Source organism: Protopterus annectens, chromosome 3.part0, assembly GCF_019279795.1.
Source record: "Protopterus annectens isolate FY-2018-M chromosome 3.part0, PAN1.0, whole genome shotgun sequence".
NCBI classification, from domain to species: domain Eukaryota; kingdom Metazoa; phylum Chordata; order Ceratodontiformes; family Protopteridae; genus Protopterus; species Protopterus annectens.
Window position 1 is genome coordinate 241,735,315 of NC_056731.1, and position 26,959 is coordinate 241,762,273.

A 26,959-nucleotide genomic window follows, 5' to 3' on the forward strand; every position below is an offset into this window, starting at 1 on the left:
GGTTATTTATATTGTTAATTATACAAATAAACGTCATTCTTCATATTTTGTAAATATCTTAGTAAGCATTCACATAGAAAGGAACTTTTTGCTGTTATGTGAAAGCTTATGTTGGGCTAACAAAAGTAAGTTGGCAAAATATATGTAAGTTAAACAGTTTCTAAGATGTGACAGTTTGTGAAACATTAGATAAAATATGATTCTTGGTTTGTTTTCATAATATATTATGGCACTAATGTAAAGACTTTTACTGTACTAACTGTTACCAATGCAAAGATGACTTTTTACTGATAATGTTGCTATTTTTACATTTTTCATAACTTTTATTATTCACAAAATATTTGCATTTCTTTGTGTACTATTTTTAATTTGATTTCCAAGAGCATGCTGTGTAGGCTAGTAGAGGCATGACATTCCACATCACAACAGTATAATTTTTTGAGGTCTAACCATTAGAAGTCCCAGACAAACAATATCCAGGGCAGTCTAAGGAAACTGCAGGATGATGACTCTACCAAGCCTATCAAGAAGGATTCCCCAAGTTATATAACTATGCCAAGGTGTGGCACCTGTCTTTATCAAGTCCCCTGTTGGGTGCCTCATCTCTCAAGTTAGTTCTCTACAAGGCATTCTGGCCGTAAGTGGTTTCCAGGAGATGGATGCTAAAGGTTGTTAGCAGGGGTTTCAGATGGAAGTGGAAAGATCTTGCACCTCCATTCAGAGGGATATATTTCCCCTCATCTTATGGAACAGACTTTTCTTCCTATTTTTCAGAAAATACTTCAGTCTGGAGTCATAGAACAGGTCCTTTCTTTGGAAAGAATGAGAGGTTTATTCGCTAGTGTTTTCTTGGTTTCCCCAAAAAACATCAGTCATGCAGATCAGTGTGGGACCTTTTTTTTTTTTTTAATACTTTTATCAAGGTCCCCAAGTTAAGATGCTCACCCAGCAAAGACAGTGCTGTCCTCTTGTTTCCAGATCCATGCTTCATGGTGACCCCGGTCTTGACAGATTATCTTCGTGGATATATGAGATGTGTTGTGTCTGGTTTGCACTATCTGTTTTATGTATTTCTCTTTGGACTATCCACTGCAGAATCAGCGTTTTCAAATGCTGCACTCCAGTAATGGCCCACTGATGGATTGTGGGCATTAACTTTTTTTGCATACTTGGATGACTTGCTGATTTTGTGTCTCCATCTACGTGTGTGGAATTGTTAGAGAAGGATTCTTCCTGACTTTCCGTTGGTTATGTTTGACAACCTCACAAAAATTAGTTTTTCTAGAGTGCTTAATTGACTTAGAGTCTGGCTTTTCTGCCTGAATATCAGGTCCTGTTGTACCAGATGGTGTTTCTGGAATTCTTCCAGGGGAATGTCACCTCAGCAAGAGAATTCCTAGAAATGTTTGAACTGTTGTCTTCCATGTTTCTCATTTTACCAGTGGTCCATCTTCACATGTGAAAACTTCAATGGCATGTCTAAAATTGTTGGATGCAGCACCTTCTTTCCTTTGAATTCAGTCCAAGTTGCTGGTGCTGCCCTTCATCAAATGAGAATTACAGTGGTGTAGAGATTGAGTGTCATTCCAGGGCTTCTGTTCTCCTCCTTTTCAAAGGTACAGTTTGAGAAATTCTGCTGCAGACATCCTTGCAGTCATGCAATGAGGACAGACGCATTCTCATTCCCTGAGACTGGAAAGTTCCTGTATGCAGTTCACCCTTTCCACTGATTCACAAGGTACTTCTGAAAGTTCAAAGAGAAATATCAGATATCATTGTGGTGACCCCCCCCCCCCCTTACTGGCCCAGGCATTCTTGTTTCTCCATGTTTATGGTATTGGCCAAGAGCAATTACTGCAGAATTCCTCGCCCACTGGACCTGCTCACACAGTCTGAGATGTGAGTGGTGCACTCTGATTTGAAGAAACTTCTGTTGACAGCCAGGATCATTCCGTTTTGACCCCATGTAGGCATTTATTTCTTGAGGATGTGTTGTAGGTATTAAAGGAGGCCAGAAAACCTTTCATTAGAAAAGCTTTGTTTAGAAATGGATAAAGTTTTCTATGTGGTGCTTAAATGGAAACAGATGGCCCATTCTGGTTGCTGTCTCTCTGGTCATAAAATATTGGTGTGCGCTACTTTAAGATGGCTTAACGTATGCATTCATTAAGGTGCATTTAGTGGACATCTGTGCTTGTCTGCCAATGGATCCTCATCTTTCTTTTTTTTTTTTTTTTTTTTTTTGGTAAAACAATTTATGAAAGGAGTATTGCATATGAAGCCTCCTCACCAGCAAATTCTTCCTTCTTGGGAATCTCGACTATGTTCTTGAAAAATTGACCTTCCCACCTTTTAAGCCAGCAGTTTATGCTGATCTCGAGTTCTTAATGTAGAAAACTATTTTGCTTATTGCTCTGACATCTGCAAGGTGATTTTCTGAGCTGAGAGCTTTCATGCTGAGACAGTCTTAACCAGTTTTCTGCAGGGATAGGTTTGTGTTATGCTCTTATCCTTTTTTTTCCAGGTCAAAAGTAGTTTCAGTCTCCACTTTCTATCAGTCTCTATGTGCTCTTTCCAGAGCCTATGTATAAGGGATAGATGTTATTTTATACCTGGGATGTGTTTAGGCATCTCCAATATGCTACCTTGACAGAGCAAAGCCTTTTAGAAGGCAGAAAGGCTTTTTATTTTCTGGGGCAAAGAAAGGTCAACCTATTGATAATTAATTACACGTGGGTTGCACTCTAGTATTATCTTTGTTGCACCCACCATGGCAAGGTGAATCCAGACAAGATAGTATTACTTTTCACCAGGGCCTTTTCCTCATCTGTGACATTTTGGAAAGGAGTGGCCTTAGTATTCTTGAAACACCAAATTGGTCCTTTGCCTTTACCCTTGAGACATTACAAGCTGGATGCTTTTCTGGATCCAGTGCAGGCTTCATGGTCACTGTTCTCCAGGTGCTCCTAGATCCTTATCCTTCTTCCTCCTAGGTACTAAATGGATAAACTTCTGGGAATCTACCAGTATGCCATTAAGGCTGTTACAGGCAAGTGGAACTCGCACAACTGTACTTTTAATGTTAATCCTTTCCCTGTGGAACTTAAGTTTCCTCTTTTTCAGGTGACTTAAGTTTTGAAAACATTTCCACACCCGTGGAAAAAAATCTTAGACCCTTCTTTGAGAACTTCTCACTCCAGATTTAGTAAATCTTAACAAATGCCTATTTCTAGGCCTAGCTACAGGTACCTTTTATGGATAATTATCTTGCTCAGTAGACCTATACTACAGTTAATTATTTTACTCAGTTTCAGGTCTGACCCCTGACTTTAACAACTGTGGTGCTGTACTTCCCCACATTTAAATTATTTTTAACATGCAAATCTTTCCTCAACAATTTCTTACATATTACAGTTTCCCACAATACCCTTTACAATTCTTAAGGAGAGTGAAGTCTTAGCACTCTATCTTAAGTAAGCAAAAAGATAGAAAATACCTCACCCTGTCGGGAGTGTGGAAGTCCCCTCCAAGTCAATCTACTCAGACAGGAATCTGCAGCATTTTCCAACTCTAATCACCAAGGTTGGGGTCTTCTTAGGAATCAGACCATTCTGTCCTCACTTTCCTGTTTCTCACTTTTCATTCTGCCTGCACCCTGGAATGATTATTCTTGTCACTTTTTTCTTTTCCTTGCCCTACACAGACCCCAAACTGATAATGAATTAGAATGTAATCTGTGAGGAAAGAAAAACAAGCAGTTAAGCAATAAGTGAGCAAAGGACCACTGGTTCAGTATAGTTTAACTGATAACATTCAGAAAATATATTTTTCCACATTAATGACTTTCTAATGATACTGTTACAAACATGACAAATTGATTCTGCCCGTATTTATTTTTAAACAAGGTATGAAGCAACTGAACTGTTGCTACAGACATTTCATTTGTCTCATTCATCCGGCTTTAATACATCAGTCACTTTTATTTATGTTACTTGGTGGGAAAAATAGATTGTCTAACTGTGTTATGCAGTTACCAAGTATTAATTAGAATTCAGTATATTGTTATTTATAGTATGGATTGGGACATAAACGTAGAGAGTACAACAGCTGATTACAAGCATGTCCCATCTCTATCATGGTGATACAATCAGACTTTTGTATGAGTCTCTAGTAACAGATGCATGGTCCGCAAATTCCATTCTCTCACAATTGCCATGTAATTTTACAGTACCACATAAGCCATGTTTAAACCTTTTTATTTTCCTAGCATGTTCCTTGTTAGGGCTTTAGCCTCCCTCTTTCTCTGTGGACATGAAAGTTTTGAAGGGTTTGGGGGGAACCTTATTGTTAAGTCAGCTCAGCTTGAGCTGATTAACAGTTTGGTCGTGTGGAATATGCCCTGAAGCTGGCTAGCTGTTATATCCTTAGCAGGATATAACCCGTATAACTAAGGCTACTGCAGCAGTTATTATTTGAACATTTGCTGTTGTGGTAAGTTTACTTACGCAACCTTACCTTGTGTAGGCTGCAGTGGAAGACTTTGAAAACTGAAAACCTGGGAAGGATTTATGATTAATTGACTTAAAAGACAGCACCAGAGGGAAAGATGTACACTGAAATTGGCCCTTATGCACCCCTTATCATTGATAAGATATACATGGCCTTTAAACTCCTGCCGGTGAATTACAATAAACCTTGCCATTTAATTTTTAAATTACTGAAATTTGCTGATAAAGAAAATTCCCTCGGTGGTGAAAACAAGCAGGCCTTTTCAGATGGGGGTTCCTACGTTAATCTGTTTTAAGGCCGTGTTCTTGATTTTGCAAAGAGGAGGATTATATTTGTTAACTGTGCAGATGTGTTTTGACAACAACATCATATCGTCTTAAAATATCCATAGATATATGATAACTCTGTGGTCTCTTCCATTCCAGAGGTGGACCTTCAGATTTTCTAGTTCAGTCTGTTGACTGAAGTTGGTGTCTGTAAGGAAAGCATTCCACCTTCTCTTAGTAAACATTGATGTTCTTCGTGTTTCACTGTTGCAGTCATCACACTTTGGTTATCCTGCCAGGGGTAGCCCTCAGTTAGTCCGAACACCAGAGGCTTATTATTTTTGCATCAGTTGCTGTCAAGTCATCAGAGGTATAAAAGCAGGCGGCCAACACCATTACATCAGTGTTTCTTGCTGAGGAGCCCGAAGCAGTTTGCATGAGTGCCGGTTGACTGATAACCTGAGTTTTCGTTTCCGAAATTGAATCATCTTGAAGTCTTATAAAGCTAAGTACCCTGTTGGGGTTCCTTTTTTCTTGCTCTAACCCTGTCAGAAAAAGTTAACAATTGTCTCGCCTGTGGAAAGCAAATACCACTCCCAGATTTCCATTCTTACTGTGTCACCTGTTTAGGCCAGACCACGACGTACCTGGTCTGTTGGTTTTGTGCTTTGTTCAACGCCTGAACTATTCATCGTCAGGCCCTTATTGTAGCTAAATACTTTCGTTCTCTATCTCCATATTCTGAAATGGCTTCTCTAAGTCATCCAACTACTGATCTTCTGAACAAACGCAAGGATAAAGACAGAGACAGACCACACAGGTCCAAAATTGCCAATGACACTTCTGTTAAGCTAGTCGCCAGTACTCAGTGAGGTGCTTTTGCAGCCCCTGATGCCCGCTTCTATGGATTCGCAGGCCACTACCGAGACCCGTTCGGAGTCTGGTATGCTGCGAGAGTCTTCTTTGACTATGGAACCTGTGGATGTCTGTACCTTGGATGGGTTTGGAGCTGCTGTGCAGGCATCAGCTTCTGAGGAAGCTCTTCGCACTACCAATAATTGGCACAAACTGACTTCTTCTTTCACGTCTTCAGTTCTTTCTAAAACTACAGAGTTTCTAAGTCCAAGAGTACGAGCTACGCCTAAAAAAAAAACAATGACCCAATCTGAAGAGCCTGCTTCCTTGCCACAATCGCAGATGCTTAAAATGGCAGAAGACCTGATCATGCTGATTAGGGGAAGCCAGCCTTCACCTGCTAAAAGAAAGAGAGACTTGTCCCCAGCAGCTTTATCTGACCAAGAGTCCAACGACTCTGAGGTTTCTGATTATGAAGACATGTCCTTATCTGCTTATTAGGATTCAGATGCAGAGGAGTCCATTCCTTCTTCCTCCCCTCCAGATGATTTTACTTTTGGTGAATCCCTACATACTTTGATAGAGCATTTCCATTGGGGAATACCAGGATTATCCTCAGTCCAAAAAGAGACTCGGGGAAATTTTTAGATCTACCACAGCACAGACCCTTAAGTTATCCCTCCTGTTCCAGATGCTGTGAATGATGTCTGTTTGGAATCCAGTCCAACTCCTGATACTTTACCCCCTGCTCCAAGGAAACCTGACAGGTACTACAGAGTCCATGACACTAACAAATTTCTCTTCAAAAATCCTACGGCTGACCCAGAAGTCATCTCCAAGGACCTAAAGGAGTAAAAACAACTACAACTAAGAATCCTACCCCCTCAAACAAGGATTCCCGAGCTTTAGACAGATGGGGTAAAAAAGTATACACCTCTGCAACTCTCGCCATTACAGCATTAAATTGTCAGTTCCACATGCTGAAATACAGCAACATACTATGGAACTTATTCCACAAAAATTATCTACCTTTCCTGACTGTGCAGAAAATAAAGAATTACAGGAGCTTATGCATTCTGAAAGCCAAGTCAGCAAGCATACCCTGCAATGTGGGTTTGATGCCCTAGAAGTATCTTGCAGGGCAGCAGTTACAGGTTCTGTACTTAGAAGGCATGCCTGGCTTAAGGAGCAGACCTTGCCAGACCATGTCAAATCAAATTATTGGACGCTCCTCTGAACAAGGACAATCTGTTTGGCAACAAATCAGAAGAGATTTTAAAAAATATGGAAGAAAAGGCTAAGTCTATGCAGACAATCAAAGATATTTTGCAAGCGCAGCCTCCAAGATTTAGTAGGTACTGACCCTCAAAACATTGGTCCTTTCCAGCACCCTCAAGGACATCTCAAACTAGACCCAGGGGGAAACAACCCCCCCCCAGATTACAGTCTCAGGGTATGCAGAGATCTTAGCAATGGAGTACCTCCACTTCTAAAGCAGGGTGTGCTAAGCCACCCCCTTACGGAAAGAATTCACAGTGACTTCTCAACTCCGCCCCTCACCTCTGCCCAGTTGCTTATGCCTCTAGGAGGAAAACTTGCCCACCATGCAAAAAACTGGACCTCCATCACCAACGATAGATGGGTCCTCAACATAGTATCTCAGGGGTACAAATTTTGTTTACACATGCTGCCAACCCCAAAAGGGTTCCCAGATCTTCCTCCAAACCAGTGGACAGAGGCACAAAATCAAGTTCAGTCCCTGCTTTCCATAAGGGCAATTCAACCTGTTCCTGCTGAACAGATAGGCCAAGGTTTGTATTCCAGACTTTTCCTGATACCCAGAAAAGAGGGCACCTGGCACCCAATCTTAGAGCTATCCATTCTAAACACCTTCCTAGTGGTACCAAAATTCAAAATGCTCACCCTACAGCAGCTTCTCCCTATGCTGTCCAAAGATGCCTGGTTAGCCACCCTAGACCTAAAGGTGGCCTATCTACACATCCCAGTAAGGAACTCCTGCAGGAAATATCTGCGTTTCAGGGTAGGATTTATGCATTATCAGTTGTCTGCACTTCCCTTTGGCTTATCCACTGCTCCCGTTTTTTTCAAAAAATGCCTGGCTCCTACCATTGCCTATTGCAGACAGAGAAATATTTAAATTTACCCCTACTTGGATGATTGCCTAATTCAGGCAGACAGGAAAAGCTATTGCAGCACCTGACATTTGTAAAGGACCTTCTAACCTCCCTGGGGTACACTGTCAACGAAAAGAAATCCAGACTAGTCCCCAGTCAAAACATTGTAATCCTGGGAGCAAGCTTGGACACAGCATTGCTTACTCCAGGAAAAACAAGCCTATCTGACTGGCTGCTTCGCTCAAATGGCCACCAGAACCCCAGCTATCCACAAGAAAAATCCTGCAGGCTCTAGGGTTCATGGCCTGAATTCTATTAATTCCATATGCCAGACTGCATATGAGGAAACTTCAATGGTACTTAAAAGGTCTTTGGTGCCAACATTCTTAGGACCTGGAAGCAGTCATACCTAGGATACCTTGTCTAAGGAAAGAGTTCCTTTGTTGGGCAGCAGCGTGCAACAGCAGGTGCATTCAGGGCCACTGGAGCCCAAATCAAATTCATCTGCACATCAACCAAAAAGAGATGCTAGCTGTTCAGCACGCTTTGACAGCTTTCAGATCCCTACTCTCTCCAGGGCCCTTAGTAATCAAAACTGACAACACCACTGTGATGTGGTACATAAACAAGCAGGGGGAACCCACTCTTACCCACTCTGCAGACTAGCCATGACCCTGTGGAACACAGCCTCAGCCATGCATATTCACCTGCAAGCTCACTTCCTGCTAGGCAACCAAAACTCAGAAATCTAGACCCACACGAGTGGCAACTAAACCACAACACCTTCAGCCTTGTGACCCAGAAATGGGGTACTCCAAAGGTGGACCTATTTGCCTCCCGCTACACCCACCAGCTCAGCAAATTCTGCACCAGGGTACCTCCCAGCAAGGCCTGGAAAGTGGATACCCTATCTTTCCAGTAGACAAACCTCTCAATCTATGCATTTCCCCCTCTACCTCTTCTTACAAGAGTATTACTCAAGATAAGGGAGGAAAGACCAAGGGCAATCCTGATTGCCCCAGACTGGCCATGCCAACACTGGTACCCACTAGTGCGCAGTCTGTCATCATTGGCTCCATGGCACCTACCCCAAATCCCTACTCTCCTGACTCAGCAGGAGGGACAATTCTTGCATCCACCATTGCAGACCCTGAACCTTGCAGCCTGGCTTATCTCTTGACTTCTCCTTCAGTGGCCAGCCTAAGCAAGCAGATAATGGGTGTCTTACGTGAAGCCAGACAACCCAGTACAAGGAAATTCTATGCTGACAAATGGAAAAGGTATTGTTCCTGGATTCACACTAAAGGATGGAATACAGCACAGCCCTCCTTACCTCTCATCCTGGATTACCTAGAAGACCTACTTCACAGAGGCCTCTCCTTCTCCCCCATTAAGATCCATGCCTCTACCCTCTCTGCTCATTACAGCACTGAGCCACCTCTCTTTTCCCATCCTCTCATCAAGCCGTTCCTGAGAGGGGCTAACAACTTAAGGCCACCAAGAAGAACCCCCACCCCTGCTGAAGCCAGCAGCATCAGCAGAGTTAAAATTCCTCTCTTGGAAAACTGCTTTGTTTCTGGCCATCACTTTAGCTAGAAGAGTGTCGGAGCTACAAGCACTTATGGCTGTGGAACCCTTCATTATTTTTCATGCTAACAGGGTCTCCCTCAGGACTAAGCCAACTTTCATGCCTAAAGTGGTGTCCAGTGTGACTCCCAACCTTTTCTCTAATCCTCAAAATAAGGGGGAAAGGATCCTGAACTCTTTAGATGTGCACACAGACAGCTCAGGTTCTACCTTGATAGGACTAAGCCCTTTATGAAATCTGACCAGTTATAGTCTGCTTTTCACCAGGGGCAGAGGGCAAGGCCATATCAAAACAAACCATCGTGAAATGGATAGCACACTGTATCCATTTCTGTTACAAACACCATGGGAAACCACCCCCTCAGGGAGTCAGAACACATTCCACTAGGGCAACTTCAACCTCTACAGTTTTCTCAGAGGAGTCCCTACCAGGGACATTCTGGAAGCTGCTACTTGGAGATCTTTTCATACCTTCACCAAACATTACCACCTGCCTAACTTTTCCAAATCCAGGGTGGGCTTTGCAACAGCAGTACTGCAGGGCATATTTGCCAGCCCCCAACTCTTCCTGACTGCCTCCACCCATTCTTCAGCTTTGGGAATCAACCCAAGTGTGATGACTGCAACAGTGAAACACGAAGAACAGTACAGTTGTGTACACTTAGCATAAATGTAGATGTTAGAGTGTATTCACTGTTGCAGTCCTGGTTTCTCATCCTCCAGCCCCCTTGTATCTCTCTATCTCTCTTTCTCTTGCCTTACAGGGCTATTGGTATTTATTTTTTTACTGGTGGTGCTTTTCCACCATAACTTAGCTCCCTATTTGGGGGCTCCTGACATTTGGGGCAAGAAAAACTGATGTAATGGCATTGGCTGCTTGTTTTTATACCTCTGGCGACCTGACGTCAGTACTGAAGTGACAGCAACTAATGCAGAAATACTAAGCCTCTGGTATTTGGGCCGACTGAGGGCTACCCCTGGCAGGATAACCCAAGTGTGATGACTGTAACAGTGAATACACTTGAACATCTACATTTATGGTAAGTGTACATAACTGTACTTTCCTTAGAGGAGAGCCTGGCAATCATTCAGTTAAATGTACTGCTGTGCCTTCCTTTTTCTACTTGCCTCTGTAAACAGTCCAGGTAATACAAACAACTTGGACTTTTCCACTGTGGAACTCTGATTTATGCCACAAAAATGGTTTATGCTCTAAATCTTTTTTTGCAACTGTGGTAGCTTGGAACAAGTCTGAAGTTCTGTCTAAGGATATTGGACTGAGAATGTAGGACATGGATATCTTAAACTATAGTGATGCTACTTTGGAAGCCTAGTTGTAAGCTATAGCTATTGTAAGTGGATTACAGAAGTATGTGAATGCACGGAAATATTCATCCTTTAAATTGCCCAAACGTAAGAGAGCTCTGACTTTTTATTTGGGTCCTTTATATCACTGGAGTAGCTGCTGGTCATGCCCAAAATAGTGCAGCTTCAGTGTGTGTGTCCAGCTGGCACATGTAGAGGAACCACTAGCTAGGACATTGACTGTGGATAAGCCCAGTGATTAAGGCCACTAGTTCATTTACTAGTTTAACCCGTTAATATATTGAAGTATCTTCCCTTAAATGTTAGGAGTCTCAACATCTCATTAAAAAGACATGCTGAAAATATTTCTAGGTAAGTATTTAATTGAAATTACCATCCCTTAAGAGGTGGAAGTTGCATATAGATCTAAATTAAATGTATTTAGCTGTTAGGATCCCATGGCTAAGCAAGGTATTTTGATCTAGGTAAACCCTAAACTTATCTGGTCTCTTATGGGTAAGGTGCAAGGGTGACAAGGAACGGTGGGTGTTGGCCAGACACGCAGTCTTACAGGGTGTGTTATTTTGGGGTATGTTTGTGATCCCTATAAGGCCTTTCCATTTTTAGTAACTTTGGCAACATTGCTTGACTTTTCTGAAGGAATTATATGGGTATTTGTTTGAGTGAAAACTCACCTGAAAGCTCAGAAAACCATGCAGCAGGGATTTTCATGATGGCTACACACTGAATCACAGGTTTTCACCCAGTGTGAAGACTTAACTTGTAGTGGCTTTATTTATTTATTTTTTTATCATGTTGAATAAAATTACTTTAGTGGCTGGTAATTACACTGCCTGGATGCCAGCAAACAAGAAATATGAGAAACTGAGCAAATATCAGTTAGAAGAGGAGAAGAAAATGCTCTTGCCTGGAAGAACCTTGTAACTGTTTGGCAAAGTGCAGTTCAGGTTGCAGTATACAGTGGATGGATTATAGTGATTTGAATTGGAAAATTCTACCAAATGTGCTCTCAGAGGTGTTTAAAATACGTGCAGCACTGGAAGAATATATAAAATCAAATGACAAAGATCTGGGGAAAAAAAACCATTACAAGCTTTAAGTATCTGTTTCAGTGAGCTGATGAAACTGCAGAAATTACAGGAAACAAAAGACTGGCTGAAATGAGGCTTCTCAAGAAGAACGGTTTCAAAAAATAGTCAAGTCAGAAGAAAAAACATTTAGAGAAAACTTGAGATATTTTGGTATACCAAAGAAATTGAAAGCAATAGACCATGTTAATTTTATGATAGCACAAATGAGCAATTGGACTGGTGTTCCCCAGCAGAATTTAATTGTGGGGGTAATTTGTGTTTTTGCCCTAAATCTGCTCATTGCAGAGCAGCCAAGACCTGCATTTGTAACAATACAGTCATACCAGAAGAAAAAGTTGCTCCTGTCAAAATTGCAAGAGAAACTGTGTTAAAAGTATGGACAAGCAGAGTGTTTGTAGAAAATTATTTGCAATACACCAGGCAAAAGAGAAGACTTTTTTCCCCCCATCAGTCAGGGATATCAAAAGGCAGGTGTGAAAGTTAAGTTGCTATATCTAGCTGTGACAAATACATTTTGGATGCAGAGCAGGTTAAGTATGAAATAGAAATAGCAAAAAGTGTGAGCTAGCAAGCTGAAGGGATTCTGCTTCTCTGTCTTCTTATAGGAACAAAGTTCATAGAGAGACTTCCAGTGAAACCTTTTCTGCTTCAAAAGAAGTGGCAGAAAAGTAAAAAAAAAAAAACAGAAAAAGATTCAAACTTAAGACACATGAAATGTTTTTGCCAGAAGTAGCAGATGGAAAAGACTGTAAATCTGGTGACTGTGTTGATCTAGTGAAGTGACATGTAAAGAACAAGCCCTACTTTTTCATGAATGTTTAGTGGGACACTAACGGGATTGAAGAAGTTATAAGTAAAACAGTTTTTGTTAATATTATTTGTATAAAATGTTCATGATGTGAATTGCAGGTTGTAAAGCAGTTCTGTGTACTTTTGGAGTCAGATGTATTTTAAATGTGAGTCAGATTTTTATTAGTGGCTGACATATATGTTGGTGATATTACAATAAGTAAGTATTTTTTTTAATTGTAGTATATCCCGGCTTTACATTATAACAAATTAAGAAATGCCAGAAATAAGCAAGTCAAAGTTGATTTAATGTTGTAATTTTGGACTGCTAAGGGAATGAAAAAGTGTATTGGTAATTTTATATGTAAAATGAAAACAAAAAAATTCCATTGTGTAATAGTGATGGTTGTGTAGATTAATGCCCTTAGTTTAAGCTGTGGACAAGTTTTTGTTTTTAAATTAGCATAAAAATATGGGAACTGTGAGAAAATGTACTACTTTTTTCCATTTGCAAAGTTGCTGGTGTTTTTTTCCCCATTAGCACCTGCTTTACTGTGGAGAAATGGAGTATATAGATTCAAGCATTTAACCATGACATTTGTGAACAGTGTGTTTTGAGTGAAATTTACAAGGGATTTTTGTTGCTTGTTCAAGTTAATTTCTGTTTTTCCATTAAGACCTAGTTTTAGTTAGAGATAATGAAACTGTATGTACAATCATGAGAGGTCTGAATAGTGTGTTATGAGTGAATTCTACAAGGTGCAATATAATTTTTAAATAGGAGAGTAGTAAGGAGTTCAATGAAAAATCGTTTGAAACTGTGTGAACTAAAAAGTTAAGTTGATGCCTGTTCAGCAGCCTTAGTGCTTTAATGTATTAAATATCACAGTGCACGTCTTCTCAAGGTTAGAAGTTAATGTTTACTGAAAATATGCAAGTTGTTTTTAATGTATGTGAGGAGACTTGGCAGAAGAACATGGTCTTTTTAAGTGCTGAAACAGACTCAAACACTTCAGCATAGCTGACTTTAACTTTAGAACATGAAATGCCTGTGAGTGCAGTCATCAGTTTGGAGTAAGTGCTGCTGTCTGGAAGGATACAGTTCCTGTTTGAAAAGTATATAGTTTTCTGTGTTTGTGATGTAACTGAATGGGGGGGGGGTTGAAAATATATTTATTCTATGAGTGTTTTTAGTGATGTAGATGAAAGAAGCAGCAACCACATACAAGATAATCCTGCCAGACATTATTGTGGGCATGTAATTTGCAGTTCTGAAGCATTTGTATTCAAAAGAACTGTTCTGTAAAATATGTGTGAGCGGTAGCTTTTATGAGAATGGCTACACTGTCAAAATTAACAAAGAATATAAATGGACTTAGATATATAGACAAAAGTACTGAATCACATTAAGAAGTCCAAGGTATAAACAGCAATTTTACAAGAGAAGCACTTGGATAGAAATAAGCATGTAAATTTGACAAGATACCTTAAGAGTACCAGTGAAAAAGGGAATGGGAAAGGGGATTAATAACACTGACTGAGAGCAACTCCCATAATGAGAGAAGAGGGGGAAAGTTACAATGGTAGATTTGTGGTAGCAAGGGGTTATTGACAGGGGAGGAAGATTATATTGGCATGCATTTATTTTCCATCTAAAACTACTGTTGTGGAGCTTAGGAGAATTTGAGGACAAATAAGATTTAAGCAGGGAATATTATTTATGGTTGAGGATAAAAATTTGATTTGTAATTGTAAGGATGTATTGGGTGGACTTAGAAGAGAGTGTAACAAACGATTATAGACAACTATAAGAATCAGTCAGAGGTTAGAACATATCGAGAAGAGAAACTGGAAAGACAGTTTGTAAATGAAGAATAACATGAGATGTATATGGTTCCCAACTATGCAACAAAGTCTTAAAGGTTAAGGATTTTTTGCTTGGAAGTATTTGCATAGGTATTTATACCCCAAGCAGACTTCAGAAAAACTTTCTTAGGTAGATAAATGCTGGAGGTGTGATAGGAAAGAGTGAGGTAATTGGGAAAATGTTTTTGGGGAATGTGATGAGTTGGCACAGTTTAAAAATTCTCTTACAGGCTAATTGGTCAGAAATGTTGTGGGAACAAATGTTTTTATAACTAACAAAAATATTATTTTTACCATTTAGAGGGGCTGACAAAAGTTGAAATAGAAGAAGGGAAGTCTCGCAGAATAGTAAAAGGCGCAACTGCTGAGTGCTAAGGAGAAAATAAAGGAGCATTTAGGCAATATGCATGAATTTAGGAAGATTGCTGTTAACTATTTTTGTATAACTGTAGAGCTCAAAGACTTTTAGAATGACTTGGCAAGAGAAAGTAGAAAAGAGTTGTAGCCAAATGTAGGCAGCCTATATCAAAGAAATTAACCTGAGATCCTCTAAAGGCATTGGAGATATTTCAGAAATTGTATGATAATTTATATAAAGCAGAGAAATGTGTAAACCAGCAAAAGGCACAAATGGAATTTTATGGAAGACATTGTGTCAAGGTTAGAGAAAGATGCCACACAAGTACAAGCAGCTAAGATAAGAAGAGATGAGATAAAATGGTGATGTATAATTCATCAACTAGTAAGTCTCTAGGAAAAGACATTATTTCTTTGGAAATTTTCAGATTAGAAGGGAGAAAAATAAATCTCTAAGGTTGTAACAATATTTAAAAAAAGGGTGGGGGTTACCAGCATCTTATAAGAAAGCTGTGATAGAGTGAGGTAATTGGGATTATGGTAAGTTGGCACATTTAAAAAATTTCCATACAGAGTAATTTGTCACTAAAGAGAGAGAGAGGACTTGTCAGATATGGCTTTACATAGACCTGTTTCAATTTTAAATCATGATTATAAAGTGCTTGTCTATACTAGTTAAGGTGTTACCAAAATCGACAGGAGGCAAGTATTCGCAATATTGATAGAACAGTGTTATTGTTATTGGGTCTTAACGCGGGGTAGGCATTCACTAGAATTATCTGGGAGCTTATGAGCAGAGCCATGGTAGCATTTGAGTTCCTTGATTGAATAATATGGTTAATAAGGAGGATAACATGCAGGGTTGGGGAGGTAAGTATTAAGATGGGAGGGTCCTCTGTGACAAGCTCTTTCAATAGAAGAACCAAGCAGGGATGTCCTCTTTCCCTACTCTCATTTCTTTTATGCGTAGAGCCATTGGCAGAGAAAGTAAGGGATTCATAAACTCAAAGATAAAACTGGATGATGATCAAGGATCAGCTTTAGCTTTATTTCTAGATGGTATTATTTTGCACTTGATAAATCCAGACAAGGACATTTCAGTTTTTTGGAATATTTTTAGTGTGTTTTGGGTCTTCTTGAGACATTAATTAAATGAAGATAAAACAAAGGCTGAACAGTAAATTATCTACCCACACATGAATTGGTTAAGCCGTACCAGTATTTATGGGGCCAATAATAACAAAGTATTTTACTGCATGGATAGAACGAGTTATGTTATGGCAGCTAAGGATATGTGGTAAGAAACTATAGAAAAGTTTGTTCAAAAATTAACATGCTCCAACTGACCCAATTTTTCCCTGTCTGATGTTCACCTGAGGTATAAAAGTGCATATGCAACTACTTAATTTTAAAAATATAACTCTTCTGGACTTTATTATATGTAATGGAACCTTTCAAATTTTTCTGTTGTTCTTTTGTAAATTGCTTTTCCCTTCTCTTTTCCCAGTCTGTTCTAAACTCGTCTTTTAGTTACTCTGCAATATTTGAGAGACCCTACTAAACTATCCCTTTAACATCAGCTTCTGTTCTAGTGTCATTCAAAATGTCTGTCAAAGCTGTTCTTTCACCTCTATCCCATTTTCTTTGCCTATACTCTGTTATCAGTCTCAGACAGTGAAGGCAGTCTCTAACCAGCAGTCCAAACTTCTGCTTAGCCTCATTTGACTTCATTACCTTAGAATACTTTCTACCTGTTTATGAATAGCATATTCTGTATGATTGTTGTTCTCCTTAAGGACACTTTTCCAAAATCCTAGTCTCTCTTCTTTTGAACCCCCCACATCAACATTCTTTTCCGCATTAATTTCAGATTTTATGAGCCTTAACTCTGAAGCTTTAAAGAACCCTTTCAGATCAGTAACTATAAACCAAGAAATGGCTTATTTCATTTTACTCTTAACCTCCCAAATAAATTTCTTCAACTTTATTAATCGTTCGGAACTTTATGTCTGGTAAATAAAAATATGCCTAACCTGTTTATGATACTAAAAGGAATAAAAACATTAACGAGAAGGAGTTATCTTTTTTTCTTTTGAATAAATGTATGTAATTTCACACTACAAATTAAAGTGTAGTGATTTAGTAAATATCTTAGAAAAAAAATCTCTGCAACAGTGCATTGCTGCTTTGTGCATTCGTATATGGGGATTAAAATACCCTGATGACCAAGGAGTTACCTTTGCTATACCAGGGAAATGACTAGATTACTGGTTGACCTCTAGCCCTTGTTCATTGCTGTAGAATGTTTCCATACTTCATTGTCCTTTCTCAGATCATGAAATTATGTCTAGAGGTATGCGTGGTGTGCCTTGTTCCCCATGGACAGCAGAAGCATTTGTTTTAAGGATCAAGACTGAGAGCCCTTGGCCACACTTAAAGGTATTGAATGATTAGTTGAAGAGAACCCTGTAGACTGTGTGCTAATCAGAATTTGGTGGGAAATCAATCAGTCTAGCATTGTAAAACAACTAAATGTGTTTTATTTGAAGCAACAAATGTAGAGATTGGCAGACTAGATAGAGGTGGATTATGGGATATTGTTAGTTCCTACTTTAGGAACTGGGAGGTGATTCATCGTTAAATATACTGCCAGATACGTCTGGACTGATGACGAGGGTGGAGGAAGAAATGTGTGTGGAGTGGGCCATGGCATATCCTTAGGCCCTGGGGAAACAAGCCAGGAGGCTGCTACAATTTAGATTAAAGCAGGGAAGAGTTCAACAGGCAGTTACTAGTCTGAGGAATTTTGGGGACACTGATTATCATGGATCCAGAAGAAATAAGTGTTTACCCTTATTTTCAAGCTTTTATATAGGAAATGAGTTTCAGTTTGATACGACCTTGGAACTCATTGTATATGATTTGGTTGCAAGGGCCAGATTACCAAAATTTGAGAGGCAGCAGAGTGCTGAGTTGTTTTTCCATCACAACCTAGGATGTATTGCATGAAACAGAATCCTTCAGAAAATGAAAAGCTTCTAACCTAAAAGAGATTTATGTTGAAATGTTCCAGCTTTTAAAGGTTATCCTACTTCAGAGCATGACAGTCTAAGTATTGAGTTAGACCCCAGGGGGGGGGGGTGCATCTTCTCAAGTAAAAAAAAGAGTAGAAAGAAAGAAAAAAAAAGTAGGTAGATTAATAGACTCATTAACCACCTGTCCTCATGAAAGATCAAAAAAGGAGGACAAGACCATGAGGGCTTGTAACTCGGATACCCGTCTGGCAGAAGTAAGAGCTAACAAAATAATAGTTGTCTAGGAACAATGTTGCAAGGAAGTTGAAGCAGCTGTCTCAAAAGGAGTCATCTTCTCCAAAATAAAATTAAGATCCCAGGGAGGAGGAACAGGTTTCCTGGGAAGTCAAATATTAAAGACACCTTTAATAAATTGTTTCACCTCAAAGCTAGAAGCTAAAGGATGAGAAAAAAGCAGACAAACAGAGATAGGTAAGTGGGCCTTAATAGAAGAATAGGCTCAAACCATCATTGAGCAACTCACACAAATAAGAGACATCCAAAAGAACATCCACAGTAAGTGAGCCCAGGTTATGAGAGAGACACCAAATAGAAAGCCTCTTCCATTTGGATAAGCAGGATTTCCTAGTAGTAGGTTTCCTGGCCTCCTGCAGGACGTGCACCATGTCCATAGAAAAAGGTGTCTGAGGAATCAAAATCCTATCACCCACAGTGTCAGTTGAAGCATGGACAGGTGGGGATGGATGAGACCCCTTGTCTTGAGAGTACAGCCATCCTCCTCCCTGTAAAGTAACTTGTGAGGATTGCTGCTGGCTAAATGCAGAAGAGAGAACCCGTGCTGTCATATCCAAAAGGAAATCACCAACAAGATTTTGGGAGCATCCTGTTGAATTTTGAACAGGACTTTCAAAATGTGAGGAAGGGGAGGGAATGCATAAAGAACCATCCCCTTCCAAGAAAATGAGAGGGCATCCACCTTCCACATCAGAGGACCTGAGACTCTGCCACAAAACAGAAGAAGTTGTCTGTTCAGAGGGGAGGCAAAAAGATCCACTTGACGAGTACCCCAGTTGTGGATAATGTCCGGAAACACATCCCTGTGAAGTATCCATTCATGGGACTGAGTTAAGGACCTGCTCAGAGTGCCTGCCACAATGTTCTGATGAGAAGGGATATAAACTGCCTGAAGTGTCACTTGATGGTTGGAATCAGGATCCCATACCAAAAGTGCCAGCTGGCAAAGTAGATAAGATCTCTTTCCTTCCTGTTTGTTGATATACCACATCACTGTGGTATTGTCTGTGAAAACTTTGAGAGGCCCTAGAATGAAAAGAAGATAAAAGGACTGAAGAGCCAGCAGAAGAGCTCTCATCTGTTTGACATTGATGTGCTCCTTCTACTGATGAGCCGACCGCATGCCCTGAACATTTAGGGAGCCAAATGTTGCCCCCCCTATCCCATGTCTGAAGTATCTGTGAACAATTGCTTGGAGGGAAGAGGGGGGAATGAAAATGGATCCCTGTATTAAGAGATAACTGCTGAATCCACCAATGAAGTTTCTGTTTGAGATAAGAAAGAAGAGGCACTACAGAGTCTAGAGGATGCGCATGTTGAAGCCATACTGACATCAGAAACCACTGAATCTTTCTCATGTGAAGTTTGCCAGAGGGAACACTGGAGTGGTGGATGACATGAAACCCAGAGTTCTCAGAAACTCCCTGGCAGTAATGGAAGCCAATTAAAGAAGAGTGAAAGATAGAAATGTGAGTTAAGGCCTTTGAAGGGGGCAGGGAAGCCAGCATTTACACCATCTGAATTCTGCAGTCCAGAAAGTCAGAGAAGACTTTTTGAAATTTATAGCGAATCCCAGACTCTGAAGAAGGTAAAACAAAGAGTAAGAAGGTCACACAGAAAAAAACAATCAGTAAAAACTAAATAAAAACTCCAGCCAAGCTAGAACTTCCTCTGAGTGACCTCTTAAACCTCTTGTATCAGAGGCACATGGGATATATGCAAATGACCCTTATAGGTATTTGGTGAGCACCTGTGGTGCAGTAGAAAGGCCAAAGGGCAAAGCTGAGAACTGAAAATGGCAGGAAGTAACAGAAATGCAAAAACTTCCTGAAAAGAGGTTGGTCAGAATATGGAGATAAGCATCCTCGAGACGCAGAGACACCTTTTAGGCCTGAGGAAGCATGAGAGGAAACAGAATCTGAAGGGACAACATCTGAAAGGAGGATGCACTTTTAAGTATTTAGATGAGAGAGTTGTAGGACAGGTCTTCAAGTGCCCACTTTCCTGGGTACTAGAAACAGTCTAGAGTAGAACCGTTTCCTCCTTTGGGATACAGGCCCCTCTTGAGTAGTACCCTCACTCAAGAGATTTTGAAGAAACGTTGGGAAAAAGGCTAGTTGTTCCACAGGAGGCACAGGGAATGCTGGTAAAAGGAAGATGGAATTTTCACACAATGAATTACCCCTGACGAATGGGTGACGGAACCTGAGTCCTGAATGATCTAAAGCCAAAGAGAAAGGTGAAGAGAAAGAGGAATGTGACTGGAAAGGGACGGATAGTCATACAACACCTGGCTTGTCTGGAAAGGAAGGCTTCGGAGTCCCTGTAAACTGAGTAACCTTAGCAGGAGGAGCCTGTTTGCCACTCTTCTAACCTTTAGTAGAAGGGCATGATTGCCTACAAACAAAGGCAGGCTTCAAAGGGGTAATTTCTCTGAAATTTAGGCACAGCAGAAACAAGCAGATGTTAAAGCTCCTGTAAGGCCTTACCCTTATCCCGAAAGGACTTAAACCAGCAGCAGCTTCCCCATCCAAAAAGCTTAGAATCCAGAGGGAATGTCCATCAACTTAGCTTTAATGTTATCAGGTAGAGGTTGAGGTCTAAGCCAAGAATACCTCTGCATAACTGAACCAAAAACAGCAGCCGTAGAAGAGGCATCCACCGCATCATAACATTTAAAGAATGACAAACAACTTGAAAGGAAGGCCCTAGCAAGGAAAGAAGAGTAGTTTTACCCTCAGAGACAGGAAAATCAGAAATAAGTTGACAAGGCTAAGAAAGAAGAGCCAAACACATACCTAGACATATGGGTCTGATAATTAATAGCTCTAAAAGTTAGGATAGCAGTAGTATAAACCTTCTTACCCAGCCTTTTCATAGTTCTGCTGTCCTTGTCAGAAGGCAATAACTTGTGTGAGGGAAACAATAGGGACAGCCTATTAGAAGCTAGAGACACTGCAGAGGAGTCAGCAGCAGAACATTTATATAAAAAATAACAATACTCAAGCACCCAATAAAACCTGTCATGTTTCTTGGGAGCAGAGGCAGAGAATCAGGCGCATGACAGGCATTGGAAAGAGCATCCAGCAAAAGCAGCCAAAACAGGAGGATTAGCTGCAGGCTTAGGAAACTCGAACTGCAGCAAGTCATAGTACCTCTTGTGGATATCAGATACCTGAGCACAATCCCACTTTAAAAAAAAAAAAAAAATTCTTCATCCTAGAGCGCATGTCTCCAAAGGAAATTTTCTCAAAAGAAACATCAGGACTAATAGATTCCTCCTCCTCTGACCCATAGTCCAAAGGAGGAGGAATCTGAGTAGAATAAGTCAGGGACTTGTCATCAAAAGTCTAACTCATCCTCGGAAGAATCCTGTTCTCTAGGCCTTTTAAGGGGTGTAGAGGACCATGGATGAGCAGGGACAGAAACCCCTTGAGGAGGCTTTAAGGACATTAAATCAGTAAATAACCCCCAAATAAAGGCCTGCCAGTCACGTTATGGATCCCTAGGAGCAGAAGAAACATGTTTAAGTTTGTTCCTTTTTTAAGGGAACATCACCTCTAAAAAAAAAAAAAAAAAAAAAAAAAAAAAAAAAAAAAAAAAATTGAGAGGGCTGAGACCCAGGACGACAGTCAAGAACCATAATAGGAAATTCTTCCCCATCTAAAAACTGAGAAACTGCCCTGGACCCCTCGAGGAAAAAAATTAACCGTGGTTCCCCACTGAACACCCGAGAAGGACACCTGCAAAGCCTGTTCAGATGCGCTGGCAGCTGGATCCTCAGCAGTCTCCAGCATGGTCGCGCCAGAGAAAGCAGACAGCACAGCCAGTTAAGCCTCCAGGTTTGCAAACATCCTCTGGAGAAACACTCGACAGAGGCAAGGCTGTATAGTGTAAGATTCTGGTCTTGCCTTTTTCACCTTCTTCTTCACCAACTGCTGACCCTTGGGGCAGGAGATTCCTTCAATTGTATCTTATAGGTTCATAGGTTCATACTAGGCTATCTGCCCAAGGGCATTTATAAGCCTAGCCCATAGTTATGTGGCTTTTGCCACCCCTTTAGTTTGAATAAAAACAATGCCTATCATTTTGCTGTGCCTCTGTCAAGCAGTGACACTGAAGTAATCCCTGGGGTATATCTGCGATCTCCCATCCATTGGTCAAGATTCCTCTTGAACAAGGCCAGAGAGGTGCTCTGCCTCACATGTACCGGGATTTTGTTCCACAGCATAGGGAGTCTCTGGGTGATGAATCTGTCCCTCCAGCACGTTCTATTTATAACTGTGTCAAGGTTTAAGTCTCCCGCCCTTGTGGTTCTGAGGATCTAGATTTTTGAGGTGAAGCATATTCATCAAATCTGGGTTTGACATGGCCTTATATGTCAGGCACAGGTCACCTCTGAGCAAGCGGTATGAGACTGAATAGAGCTGGAGTTCTTTCAGTCGGGCAGCATAAGACATATTTTTGAGACCCTTTATCCTTTTGGTGAGGAACTTTTGGGGCCTTTCAAGCTGCAGCAGGTGTCTGGTCAGATACATTCGAACGGGCATTGTACTCAATCATAGGTCTAATGAGTGATGAGTACAGGGGACGATGACCTCCCTTGATCTAGATGTGAATCCCTTCATGATCAGTTGGGCGATATAGAAGGTTTTCCTAACTACTTTAGCAACATGAGTGTCAAACGAAGGCTACTGTCAACCTGGGTCCCCAGATCCCTGATGACTTTTCTGTGCTCAGTGGATTGCCACCTATATGGTAGCTAGGGGTAACCTTGTTTTTCCCGAAGGGTATGACTATGCATTTTTTGGCGTTTAACTTCAGGCCATGGCTCTGGCACCAGTTATCCGCTTCTGTGAGGCCCTTCTGGAGGATATCTGTGTCAGATGTGTTTTCGACTATGGCGCCCAGTTTGCAGTCATCTGCAAACTTTGTCAGCCATAACCCTCCTGTGTTTGCTTGTACTTCAGAAAAGTAGATGCCGAACAAGAGTGGACCCAGGACTGAGCCCTGTGGGACACCACTTGTGACAGGCTTTGAGTCTGACATGGCTCCAGCAACTCTGACCCTGTGGGTTCTGTCACTTAGCCAGTTTGCAACCCATCTTGTGATGTATGGGTTTACATTCAAGCTGATGAGTTTTTCGATGATACCTGAGTGGGGTATTGTGTCGAAGGCCTTTGCCAGGTCGAGGTAGGCTGTATGGACTGCCTTTCCTCATCAATGGCCTTGGTGACTGTCTCGAAAAAGTCAACCAAGTTTAAGAGGCAGGATCTGCCTTTGACAAAGCCAAACTGGGTTGGATCCAAAGTCTGCAAGTTCCTATGTCTTTATTTATGAGTTCCATTATGATCCTCTCCATGGCTTTGCAGATGAGGCTTGTCAAGCTAATGGGGCGGTAATTTCCAGGGTCTGTGGAGGCACCGCCCTTATGAAGTGGGACCACAGTCGCCGTGTGCCACTCCTTGGGTACGTATCCTGAGGTGAGGCTAAGATTAAACAGCTGTCCTAACTGTGGGTTTAATTCCTCGTTGAGTTCGTGAAGCACACAGCCGGGACACCATCCGTCCCATGGATGCTGTGTTTTTGCCTTAGTGAGGGCAGTTCTCACCTGGGCGTTGGAGATGTTTGGGGGGGCTACAATCCTCTGGAATAGATATCTCTCCTTTTGGGGAGAAGTTTGCACTGAACCTGTCAACCAGTATGTTGGCAATGCGTGTAGGTTCAGTAATTTTCACATCATTTTGAACTAATTCTGAGCATATCTGGGAGTTTTCTCCTAGGTTTCTAACATAGCTAAAGAAGGCCTTATGATTGTCTTTAGAGTCCTTGGCGATTTTTCTCTCAAAATTTGCCTTGGATGATTTTATGAGAGCTCTTAGTTTTTTACTTATAATGATCAAAGGTGTCTTACCTTTCAAGGATTTTGCTCTATCTTGTAGTAGCTTCCTCCTTTTGTTGTAGAGCTTGTTTATGGCTGGGGTCCACCAGACTGGACGCTTGCCTTTGGTACAGAGAGTCTTAGTTTTGTTTGGGATTGCCTAATCCATGCAGTCCTGTAGGTGCTGGTAGAAGGCATTTGTAAGTGATTCAGCGGTTTGAGTAATGTTTACCACTGGCTCAGGGGCCTTAAAGGAGACCACACTAGTTTTTAGAAGTGTGAAATTGGCTTTTGAGAAGTTTTTCACTGTGGTCTTTTTGTTTCAGGTGGGGCGGGATGAGGACCTCCAGCGAGATTAGTTTATGATCTGATCTCACCAGTGAGGGGTATACTTCCGGTGTTGAACATTTTGATCCCATGTTCGTGATGATGAGATCAAGTATGTTTTCTCCTCTTGTGGGGATGGTGACTAGTTGTTCCATGGCATTTGAGTTTATGAACTCCAGGAATCTTTGAGTTAGAGTGTTCGGGCTTGAGTAGTGTTCCCAGTCTATATTAGGGTAGTTGAAGTCACCTAGTATGATGGTGTTTGGAGATGCATTTATCCCCTCCAATGTTTTCAGGAAGGCCATGTGAGGTTGAAGTTTAAGATGCTGGTTCTCAGGATACAGGGAAAGGAAGAAAGTTTACTGTGAAGCATTATTGGGATGAATGCCTGACAAATTGAGCAAGACATTTAGTCTTGAGAAGCTCCTAGACAAAAAAAGACACTTATCGTGGTGGTCTTTATAGAGAATCTGTCTCCCACACTGGCATTTACCCTTCCTGGATGACATTAATCCCAAGGAGCACAAAATAAGACAAGAAAAAACAAAAACCCCAGTGGGGCACTTTTTTGCAACTGCAAAAAAGTCAGCAAAGAGGCATAGGTAGTCACTAGAGAATGAACATGCATTCAGCTGGCAGAAAATGAATGCAGGTAAACAGACCCATGGTGAAAACACAAGTTTGGACTGGCGGCAAAGAAGTTCTGACTGTGGTAGGAATGGATGTTACCTTTCTGCCCTATGCTATGCATGGACCGTTTGGGTGTTGTTCAGTGTACCTTTAAAGCAACAGGAGTCTTTGGTAGACTGATTGGACATCCATGGCAGGGAATCCCATATGTTAAGAATACTGCAGCAGTGAATGTAAGGACATGATTGTGGTCCAGTCCTCTTAACTTGCAAACTAAATATAGATGTATATGTGATATGAAGTGAAGCTTGTACATATATATGTATGATATGCATGTCTTTACATAACAAAAAGGTGTACGTACAACTCGTTTTAATTAATTTTATTTTATTTTAATTTAGCTAATTATTTTGTGTTGGGCACCTAATACATTAGGAAGGTGATAAGAATGGCAGTTCATATTGTTGACATGGTCAGCTCTGTGTTCAGTTTCTATGGAAATGGTACTAATTTCATTTACTTCTGCTTATCATTCTTGTATGCAAACTTGATGATCATTTTAATTAACTGTTTTGTGCTTTAGTTGTTGTTGAATCCAGAGATGTTGCGTGCCTGCCCAGCTTTAGCTCATTATCTGTATGATTTTCTGGAGAATAAAGCCTACAGCAAAGGAAAAGGGGATTTTGCACGGAAGGTAAGCATCCTTTGCCAGTTCTATGATTTATATTGGGGGAAAAAAGGATGATGCAGTTGCGTGTGTGTGTGTGTGTGTGTGTGTTTTCTGTTTAAAATGCTGCATTTTAGAAAGTCATTTCTTAATTTTTAATGTACTATTATAGATTTTCTTGATTTCAGGAAGAGTATCAGTTCTATATTTTGCATATAAGGTAGAAGTTGTCTTTAGGGTTTAGAAATTATCAAACTGATTCTGAAAACTTGAACCTTTAAGAAAGAATGATCAGGAAATAAAATTATTCTGCTTGCAAGTGAAAGCAAGTTATTATGTATATGGAGAATGTGTGTGTCTGGCATGTTATGTGTGGAATATTTTTTTATTGAAGGTTTAAGGGATGAGTTTTGTAGCTTCATAGGGAAGTACTAGGCTAGCCACCCTTGCAGGCCATTTTAAGCCTAACCAGTTTCCCTTTTTGTGCTCAAAATAATCCATCCCATTTGGATATAGGTTGGCCCTACCCATCCCATGATCAATAATTGTATATTACCCTTAATGAAAATAACTTTGATCATAACATAGATCATTTGAAAGGATCCATGCGTGGTATAAAGCATTTAGGAATTGCCACTGTCCATTAGTTGTACAGGGGTCATTCCTAAGGTAAAGTTTGTTTCCCATTCATAGATCTAAGTTTTGCTTGAAAATGGACAGGGATGAACTTTCTTATGTTGATTGGGAGTCTGTCCCACAGCAGTGGTATCCTCTGCAAAATGTACCTGGCCCTCCAAACCATTCTGTTTATGTTGCAGAAGAGGTTTAGATCCCTATACTGAGTATTTCTTATGCCATTTGACTTGCTGATGTAAATCCATCAATAATGGGTCAGAGGATGCCTCGTGTGCCAGACACAGGTTGCCTCTTACAGTATGTTGGATACAGAGTAATAATGAAAGAACTTGGATTTTATCCATGTAGGACATGTTCTTTAGGCCTTGTATCCTTTTAGTAAGGTGGCTCTGTGAGCATTCAGTTGCATGTGTCTGGACAAATGCATTCCAAAGGGGGCATTATGTTCACTGATTGGCCTAATGAGGGGGGAGGAGTAAAGGGGGATGCTGACATCCCTAGATGTAGACACAATCCCTTTGTTTAAAAGCTATGCAATACAGAAGGACTTTCTTACACCAATAGCCATAAGTTGGTCAAAAGTGAGGTCACTGTCCAAAGACGTTCCCAAATCCTGAATAACTGGGTCAACTCTTTGGGGAGTATTGTTTCTCTGGGTTAGATGACTTCACAAAGGATGCAGTAATACATTGCTTTAGCATTTAGTTT

The 26,959-nt window shown here is 40.7% G+C and overlaps 1 protein-coding gene across 1 annotated transcript in view; it reads left to right on the plus strand.

Moving 5' to 3' along the window:
* Positions 1–26,959, plus strand: part of SNX13 (sorting nexin 13) — a 1,298,295-nt gene that overhangs the window by 704,220 nt on the left and 567,116 nt on the right. Inside the window, 1 exon segment of the mRNA XM_044065560.1 lies at positions 25,532–25,642. Within this exon segment, the coding sequence (XP_043921495.1) occupies positions 25,532–25,642 (111 nt within the window).